At 32.1% G+C, this 10,375-nt stretch overlaps 1 protein-coding gene across 1 annotated transcript; it reads right to left on the minus strand.

Annotated features, from left to right (window-relative positions):
• Positions 1–650: 650 nt before the first annotated feature.
• Positions 651–2,115, minus strand: LOC110773281 (histidine-containing phosphotransfer protein 5-like). The gene is made up of 6 exons (XM_088254682.1): positions 1,987–2,115; positions 1,742–1,872; positions 1,580–1,648; positions 957–1,028; positions 794–866; positions 651–686 (listed from the first exon to the last, which is right to left on the minus strand). The coding sequence occupies exons 1-6, from the start codon at positions 2,050–2,052 to the stop codon at positions 651–653; spliced, it is 447 nt and encodes a 148-aa protein (XP_088110808.1). The 5' UTR covers positions 2,053–2,115.
• Between the last annotated feature and the right edge of the window lie 8,260 nt (positions 2,116–10,375).

The raw sequence follows: 10,375 nt of genomic DNA on the forward strand, positions 1-10,375 counted from the left end.
TCTAAATAGTTGTCATTTCTAAAATTTCAAAAGAAATGGAGTTCTAAAATATTGAATTCCATGATTAAATTCATTAGCCCAAAATAAAAAGCTTACAAATTTTAAAACATTAATTTACATCATTTTAAATTCCTCAGTACTTCCACATCCAAACACATCGTTGGTAAATCTTTGTTAAAGAATATGTTGAACATTTTTCATATTTAGTGAAGTAACTAATGGGAGTAATATTTTATTATTATTCAACATATTCCTTTCTTCTCCCTTTTTGTGGGTAATTTCATACTTTCTAACATAAAGTTTACAATTGGCATCCACTATGAAAAATAAGAACAATATTAGTAAAGAAAGATTAATATGTGACAATAATAGTGGAGATTAGAACTTGTACACAATAATTAGTTAGGCACTAAGAACAAGGTCCACTTATAAAATGGATAGAAAATCAAGTCTTAAACACATAATGTTCACTTTATAGTGAACTTATTCAAAAGTTCCAAATACCAAAACCTTGTCCTAAAAACAAGTTATAAACAAGTCTATAACATAGAAGTAATAAACTTATTACATGGCCAACATGAAGAAAACATCACGATTTTCTGGAGTCGATGACTCTTATATAATAAGAACTCTCTCTACTCAGGTTGCTTTCAGCACAGCCTCATGTCATAAATTTCATGTTCCATCTGTAGACAAGAAAATTCTGAATATTAGAACATGCAACATGCAAATTACAACCTGCAACATGCAAATTAAAACTGAGAAAAGATTAAGGATTCAAAACAAATGTTACCCCAACAATGCGATTCAAATTCTCTTTGGCGACAAGATATTCATGGTTGACATTTTCTAGAGCTACAAGGCACCTACAAGCACAAAACCATACATATATGTATTATTCATAAATTTTGTTAGTAGATTATTTGGCGATCATGAGAGAACAAATAAAATCTTACCCTTCTTTGTTATTTGCTTCACTTGCATCAACGAGCTCTTGACAGGCAAGGGAAACCAGGCCACATGCATTACTGTAATTTCAAAATGCAGTAAATTAAGAAATTAAGAAGACCAGGATGTGCAACAAATTAAGAAGCCTCCATTTGAGCTCATAATATACAATACAAAAATCCAGAGGAGACCAGTAAATATTAAGAAATTCTTAGCAATGGTCCTTTATTCTTTTATTTTGAGCTGAAATGGTTCCTTCACATATTATTCTTGCAAGGGCGGAACCAAGAACTTTCTTACAGGTGAGATATAAATTTGTCTTTTTACATTTAAGGAGCTACAGGGTGGAGTAGACTAATTTTTTGTGGAATGTAGTGCGTTAGTTTTCACTAAATATGCTGAATTTCTTAAAAGTAACACTAAATTCCTATTTATCTAATTATTTCGAATGGGCTGGAGCCCATCATAGTCTAAGGGTGGTTCCGCCCTTTGTTACTGCATACATCACAAATGCATCAAAATCATAATTCTCCTTTAAGTAATATATTAATGTATAGTAATTAGGGAGCATATTCTAAAAAATTATCCAATTGACAATTATGACCAAAAAAAGAAAATAATTGGCAATTACCTGGTGCTACTACTTTTAAACCTGATTGCGAGTTTATTCACCTCAGGATAGTTGACATCAGGCACACTCCTAATTAAATTAAAATTGAATTCTCCAAAATTAGTATCTATATATATGTAAAACTCCAATTAGTTCATGGAAATAGTGAAGGAAATTAATTACAGATTTCTTGTGAGTTCGGCTCTGTAATCTTCAGCTACACGAAGGAAGATGGTGATAATTTCGTCAACGAAGCGAGGGTTGATTTCATCTTGTAACTCTTTTATGTCGTCAAAGTAGTCGGTCAAAATGCCCTGCCAGGAAACATATACCATATTTCATAAAGCTTACCATACTAAAAATGTAAAAACTTAAAAGAAAAGCAAGATATATTTATAAGCAAAGCAATATAATGGGGGTGAACTGACTTGTTCTTGCAAGGAGCTGATGAGTTCCTCGAGCTGTTGGCTAAGATCCTTCCCTTTTGCAGCCATTTTCTTCGTTGAGAGAGAGAGAGAGAGAGAGAGATGAAATTGAAGTGAAATGAGAAAAGAGAAGGCAATAGAGAGATCAATTAATAAACAAAACCTCTGTATATATGCATGGTTTTATAGCCTCTATATATGTTGTTTTTCATGAGACATAGCTTCATTTTTGCTAGCAGTATGCCGTGTGAAGTAGCATGAGCTTTGCATGTCTCTGGTTTCATAACTTCATCATGAGCTTCATGATAGTCTTTCTATATTTGCTTGGCTCCTTTAAAAGTTTAGTTAGTGACTTTATCGACCTCTATGCTACTGAACAACTTAACAGAGAGGTTAACCAAGAAATTAGTTAAAATGCTGGGCTGTAGATTCTGGAATCTTCTAGAAGCTTCAATCTTCATTACTTACAAATTGTATGCCATGCATGGGCGGCGCCGCAACAAAGGTTTGTTGTGGTACCGGTACTGGCGCCGCAACAAATATTCTTGCAAAGGCATATATATTTGTTGTTTGCGAAAAACAAAACTTGTTTTTGGGTATGACACGAAAATAAAAATAGATATTTAGTCAAATACCCATTCTTAGCACTAAAACTATAAATAAACCCCACACCATTTAATTTCTATAAACAAACCCAAAAAATGACAATTGGCCCTATTGAATTTAATTTTGATTATTAAATTACTTTGATGTCCTAATGAGTATTTTGGGCTTGTTTATATGTTTTGGGGTTGGGTTTGTTTTGAGAAATCAATGGCAGTTTTGTAATTTAAAAGAAGTTAAAAGTCTTTTTATTATGTTATAAATGAGTTTTGGGTGTGTTTCTAAAGTCCATTTCATATGAGGTATTTTTATAATTTGGGCTCCTATATTGGGTATATTAGTGAATCTCCCAAATAAAAAACTAAGTTTTGTATATGACAGTATCATTTATGTGTATTCAAAGCCAATTTGTATGACAAAATAAAGCTAAGTTTTGTATATAGATCGGCAACTAGGAAATCAAGCAGAAGCTCTTTTCGGGTAAATAATTCAGTTTAGAACAATAAAATTAGGGAAACGTGAGAGCAAAGAAAAAGTTTCATTATTTTATACATTTCCTTTTTATTTTTATTATTAATATGCAGTATGCGTGTGCCAAGATTTCATTATTATTTCATAAAAAATAAAATTTCCATTTACACTCCCTACATGTAAACCATCATCCAACTTTCCTATTACACTGCATCCATGCATCATTATAAAACCCGAACCAAAACCCTAATTTTCATCTATCAAATTTCTTCATCCACTCTAAAAGACAAAAAGAAAAACCATTCAATTCTCATGGCTGATAACATGAAGACCACTTACTACCACACTTTCTTGCCAACCAAAGCTCAAGAAGAGGAGGCAAAAAGGGCCAACAATCCTGGAAATCAAGAAAGACGCGTTCAAGTTGAAATCAGAGAGCGTTCACCGCAACCATTTATATTGGAGTCTAGCGATCCAAATCTAACAACACCACCACAAACAAAGGATCTTCTTCGTTTCTAGATGTTTTGTGGTCAAAATCGTTGCTATAAGTTTAAGAGTATGAACTTTGCTCTTTATTGTTCCTTAGATTAAAGGTTTAGTTTAGCAAACTTTGGTTTCTTTACTTTTATTTTTTTGCCAACTTCTTTAATTTATGATATGTAATTAGGTAATATCTTAGCCTTTTTTAATTACTTTAATTAGTAATTATATTTTAATTATTATTTCTTTAGTGCATATTTAAATATTTTACTGATTTCATAAATTACTTAATGAATAGTAATTAATTATTTTAAATTATTTTGTGGATTTTTTTAATTAAATAATAATTAAAACATAATATATTTAAAGAGTATAGCCGCGCGACTATACTGTTTAAATATTTGAATATATTTAAGGAAATATGACAAAAGGGCACCTAAAAAGATAAGCAACAACACACAAACAAGGCATAAATTTCCCTTCAACCCTAAGCGCACATAGAGGAACAAAGCTGGAATGTAAACACATACCATGTCTAATTGATTCATTTTCTTAAGGCTCAACTTTGCTACAAAGAAATCCATATTTTTATTGCTGGTGTATATTTAAAGCGTATAGCCGAACGGCTATACTATATAAATGTAATATTTAACCGTATGGTCGCACGGCTATACTATATAAATAGAATATTTTACAAGTATAGCCGCGCGGCTATACACTCTAAATAGAATATGTTAAAAGTATAGTAGCCTGACTATAGTTTATAAATAGAATATTTTAAAAGTATAGCCTTGATCCCTATAAAATCAAATTGGAGTAAAACACCACACCTAGGGAGTGTTGGCCAAAGATCCTCTGATGCCTTAGTTAGTTCAATTGATTCTAGGTGAAACAATAGCTAAAAAAGGGTACGGGGTTTTCTCTATGGGGAGAACTATGTGGCTGGAACCATGTGTAGTGACTGGAGCCATGTGGAGAGACAAAATGGAGAGGGCCGGCGGCTAGAAGAGAAGGAGTTTTGGGTATTTTTCTAGTTTAGGAACTGAGTTTCGAATTACCTTGTGTGTTGAATGAAGCCATGTATTTATTATAGGCATCTATGGTTTTTCAAAGAATAATTCCTATTTGGAAGGAATTTATTCTTTCCCCAACTTGTAGAGATTGAGTCCATTAGGGATTTGATCGGGATCAAATCTCCTAATTTGATGATGATACCTCCAAATTAGGATAATATCTTAATTGGTGATATTATTTTTTTAAATAAAGAAAATATCTCATATTTAAGATAATATCCCTAATTTTAGTATCAATTAATTTGCCAAATAAATGAGCTCAATTAATTGACCTAGGAGACATTCTTCTTGTCCACATGGCGTCTTGTGATTGGAACCCAAAATATTTGTTCCCACATGTATAGGTTGTAATTTTTATTTTTATTTTCTTATATTGGTATTTTTAGTTTTATAGATTCAAACTGCAAGACATTGTGTATTTTTATGTTATTCTTATATTTGTGTTTTAGGCTTATAGATAGAATTTGCGACAAAATATGTATTTTAAGTTAAATGCTAACTTTTGTTGTGTTTTTTCCAAGAAAATATAATGAATTGATACATTAGTCATGATATGAAATCAATTGCTAAGAAAATTAAGAAATATAAAAAATAAATAAAAAATGAAATAAAAATACAAAAGAATAAGGTGAAATAATAGTAAACTATAATTGTAGTTTATTTGTTTATTTTAATAAGAATTTTTTTTAAGAGTAAACTCATCGGATCCCCGACCCTAATGGGGGGAGACGCGAGGATCTCCAAATTTTAAAAATTCCAAGTTGAGGACGAGCCGGGGATGGTATTGTTATCCCCATCCCCATACACGACCTGATAAGTATTATATATATTTTTAATGAATATATTATATAATATAGCCATGTAAGATTATGACATAATATAATATTTATTTAGTTTTGTCAAATTGATTTGAGATTATTTCGAGTTGTGGAGTAGAATTTTAAAATTCAATTGAATTTAATTGAGTTAAATGATAATTTCAGATGTACTTTAAGTGTTATAATGTAGGATACGGGAGGTAGCTACGTGACGGCACTACTACAAAAAACACTTTGTACGACGAAATAAGTTTGTTGCACAAAGTACAATTTCGTCGCGCAAAGATCGTCAAGAAAGGGTTTGCGCGACAAAAAATATTCTGTCGCGCAAAGCCACTTTGCGTGACGAATACTAACGTCCCTCAAAGCTACTTTGCGCGACGAATCTTAACCACTTTGCGCGACGAATTCTAACTACTTTGCGCGACGAATACTAACCACTTTGCGCGACGAATACTTACCACTTTGCGCGAATATTAACTGCTTTGCGCGACGAATATTATTTACTTTGCGCGACGAATATTATCTACTTTGCGTGACGAATAATATAACTTTGCGAGACGAATCCTAGTGTCGCGCAAATCTTTGCGCGACGAATTCTATTGTCGCGCAAATCTTTGCGCAATGAAATATTCAATTTTTTTTAAAATTTTGTTTTTAAATTTTTTTTAATTAAAATAAACTAGTTTAATAGTTTGGGTGACGAAATATTTTGACATGTTGTTTTATTATTTCTCTTATATCAATTTCATTATATTAATTTTTTTCAAATTTTTACTTTTTAAATTTAATTTAATTGTATGATTTTATTTTTTTTAATTATTTTAATTTAAATTGACATATTCAAAATAAAATTACATATGAAAAATAGTGGTCAAATTATCCAATATATATAATATTCAAAATGTACACATAAATTAACAAAGTACAATAATAAAATCTACAAGCCTATTGTGGTGGTAGTGGCGGAGGATTCCCAAATTATCCTCAACTTTAGCCGTAAAAGTCTCGACGATTCCCTACAAAAAAAAAAAAAAAATATTGTCAAATAACATAAAATAATAACAAAAAATTGGCATAAACTCAAAACTAACTCCAACAACACATATTAATGAAAAAAATTTAAAATTTGGAGAGAATATACCTTTTGACAAGATTTTGAGTGAGTGAGAATGAGAGAGGGACAAGTGAGTGAGAATGAGAGAGAATTTGAGAAGATAGTGAGAGAGAGAGATGAAAGAGTGAGTGAGAGTGAGAGATGATGAAAAGAGAGATAAGAGATTGAGTGAGAGTGAGAGATAGTGAAGAGAGAGATGAGAGATTAAGTGAGAGGAGTGAGTGTGAGAGAAAGGGTAGGATTTGGGGAGAAGGAAAGAGAGAGGAGAGGTAAGAGTAGAAGAAATTGAGAAAATAGTGGAGGAGTTATTTTGGTTTTAAAATCCATATCACTTTGCACGACGAAATAATATATTGGTCGCGCAAGTCTCGAAAAAATTTTTAAACCCATTTTAGGTGCCCGCCCAAAATTTTAGAGTATACTTTGCGCAACGAAACCTTATATATTGGTCGCGCAAAGTCGTATTTTTTTTTTAAAAAAAATTCTCATTTTTGGTACCCGCCCAAATTTTTAGAGTATACTTTGCGCGACAAAACCTTATATTGGTCGCGCAAAGTCGTAATTTTTTTTTTTTTAAATTTCACATTTTTGGTACCCGCCCAAATTTTTAGAGTATACTTTGCGCGACGAAACCTTATATATTGGTCGCGCAAAGTCGTAATTTTTTTTATATTTAAATTTACCATTTTTGGTACCCACCCAAATTTTTAGAGTATACTTTGCGCGACGAAACACTATATATTGGTCGTGCACAGTCATAATTTTTTTTTTTTTAAATTCCCATTTTTTGTACCCGCCCAAATTTTTAGAGTATACTTTGCACGACGAAATACTATATATTGGTCGCGCAAAGTCTTAAAAAAAATTTAAAGCTACTAATAAATATATATACTATTCAATTTCTTAAGTGTTATACGTACAAAATAAACAAATTTAAAGCTACTCAACGATCCAATCGTCAAACTTGTTTGTTTATACTTCGAGATCATATACGCCAAAATTCAGAAAAAATAAACATTAAGACATCATTTAATGGGACAAAACATTTCGACGGTTATAAAAGAAAAATCAAGATTTAACGGCTATTTCAACTCTGATTTTGATGATTTTTTACAGCTACACTCCTTGACCCTATATGAATACAATGACTGCATTCGATTGTCAATTTAAAATATTTACACTAGTAAATACCACAAAATCTTATGTTATATTTAATAAAAGTATAAATAAACTCTTAATTGTTAGTGAATATATTGTTTTGATGGCATATGTATTCTATGAAACTAGTTTCAACGATCCAACCGTCAAATTTGTTTGTTTATACTTCGAGATCGTATACCCCAAAAATCAGAAAAAATAAACATTCAGAGATCACGTAATGGGACAAAACTTTTCGATGGTTATAAACAAAAATCACGATTTAACGGTTATTTTAACTCCGATTTTGATGATTTTTTACAGCTACACTCCTTGACCCTATATGAATACAATGACTCAATTTGATCTTCAATTTAAAATATTTACACTAGTGGATACAACAAAATCTTATGTTGTATTTAATGAAAGTATAAATAAACTCTTAATTGTTAGTGAATATATTGTTTTGATGGCATACGCATTCTAAGAAACTAATTTCAACGATCCAAACGTTAAACTTGTTTGTTTACACTTCGAGATCATATACACCAAAAATCGGAAAAAATAAACATTCAGCTATTAAGTAATAGAACAAAACTTTTCGACGGTTATAAACGAAAAATCATGATTTAACGGTTATTTCAACTCTGATTTTGATGATTTTTTACAGCTACACTCCTTGACCCTATATGAATACAATGACTCAATTTGATCTTCAATTTAAAATATTTGCACTAGTGGATACCACAAAATCTTATGTTATATTTAACAAAAGTATAAATAAACTCTTAATTGTTAGTGAATATATTGTTTTGATGGCATATGTATTCTATGAAACTAGTTTCAATGATCCAACCGTCAAATTTGTTTGTTTATACTTCGAGATCGTATACCCCAAAAATCAGAAAAAATAAACATTCAGAGATCATGTAATGGGACAAAACTTTTCGATGGTTATAAACAAAAATCACGATTTAACGGTTATTTTAACTCCGATTTTGATGATTTTTTACAGCTACACTCCTTGACCCTATATGAATACAATGACTCAATTTGATCTTCAATTTAAAATATTTACACTAGTGGATACCACAAAATCTTATGTTGTATTTAATGAAAGTATAAATAAACTCTTAATTGTTAGTGAATATATTGTTTTGATGGCATACGCATTCTACGAAACTAATTTCAACGATCCAACCATCAAACTTGTTTGTTTATACTTCGAGAACATATACGCCAAAAATCGGAAAAAATAAACATTCAGAGATCAAGTAATAGGACAAAACTTTTCGACGGTTATAAACGAAAAATCACGATTCAACGGTTATTTCAATTTCGATTTTGATGATTTTTTACAGCTACACTCCTTGACCCTATATGAATACAATGAACCAATTCGATCGTCAATTTAAAATATATATTTTCTAACAAAAACCCAATCCGAACTACAATAATATATTTTATTTATTTTTGTAAAGACTTTGCTATACGAATATTATTATTTCGTCGTGCAAAGTCATCCAAAAAATTTTAAAAATATTTTTTTATTTTATTTATTTTTGTAAACACTTTGCGAGACGAAGATTATGATTTCGTCGCGCAAAGTCATCCAAAAATTTTTAAAAATAATTTTTTATTTTATTTATTTTTGTAAACACTTTGCGAGACGAATGACACTTCGTCGCGCAAGACTTTGTGCACCGAATTTTTGTCTTTCGTCGCGCAAAGTCATGCATAGATTTTAAAAAATATTTTTTATTTAATTTATTTTTGAAAAGACTTTGCGAGACGAATGACACTTCGTCGAGCAAGACTTTGTGCACCGAATTTTTGTCTTTCGTCGCGCAAAGTCATGCATAGATTTTAAAAAATATTTTTTTATTTAATTTATTTTTGAAAAGACTTTACGAGACGAACCACACTTCGTCGCGCAAGACTTTGTGCACCGAATTTAAGTGTTTCGTCGCGCAAAGTTACTTTTCGCAACGATGCTTTGTCGTCGCGCAAAGTTACTTTTCGCGACGATGCTTTGTCGTCGCGCAAAGTTTTGTCGCTCAAAGTGACTTTGTGCGACGATTTGTGTTTATTTGCGCAAAATTTAGTCGCGTAATATGTTGTGCGACGAAGTTGAATTTTCGTCGCGCAAAGTCACTTTGTGCGACGAATTGTATTTCGTCGCGCAAAGTTTGGTCGCGCAAGGGGTTTTTTTGTACTAGTGCGGGTATGGGGCGGATTTGGGAGGTAGCTCCGCGACGGGTATGGGGACGGGGATTCCTTGAGCTGTTTTTACTGGAGATAGGGGCGAGAACGGGGACATGGTAACACCATACCCGGCCCCAAACCGGCCCGTTGTCATCCCTACTCATCATCCAACTCCACAAGCCACGAAGAAAACCATATATGGCAATTCTGTTTCCCTCAGCACCCATCACATCTATCAATTAATCAATCAATCAATCTCTCTCTCTCTCTCTTATAGGGATCAAATCTGGATTGGTGGGTTCAAATACAAAATTGGGTGCTTGGCGGGATGAAATTGGGTGGGTGCTTGGCTGGGCTAGTGCCTAGGAGGTTGGTTAGGGGGAAATTGGAGGGGCAGATCAGGGTGATGGATATGCATTTACCGTCAGTCTGGGCAAACTGACGGTAAATATTACAATGAGACCAATTTGTGCCGAAATAGCGAT

This window comes from Prunus avium, chromosome 6 (genome assembly GCF_965620075.1).
Source record: "Prunus avium chromosome 6, drPruAviu1.hap1.1, whole genome shotgun sequence".
In the NCBI taxonomy this organism is placed as follows: Eukaryota; Viridiplantae; Streptophyta; class Magnoliopsida; order Rosales; family Rosaceae; genus Prunus; species Prunus avium.

Coding starts and splice junctions, on each gene's coding strand:
- LOC110773281 (XM_088254682.1), bottom strand. CDS start 2,052: ATGGCTGCAAAAGGGAAGGATCTTAGCCAACAGCTCGAGGAACTCATC. Junction 867..956: donor GAAGCAAATAACAAAGAAGG/GTAAGATTTTAT, acceptor TTGTGCTTGTAG/GTGCCTTGTAGCTCTAGAAA. Junction 687..793: donor ATTTGAATCGCATTGTTGGG/GTAACATTTGTT, acceptor TCTTGTCTACAG/ATGGAACATGAAATTTATGA.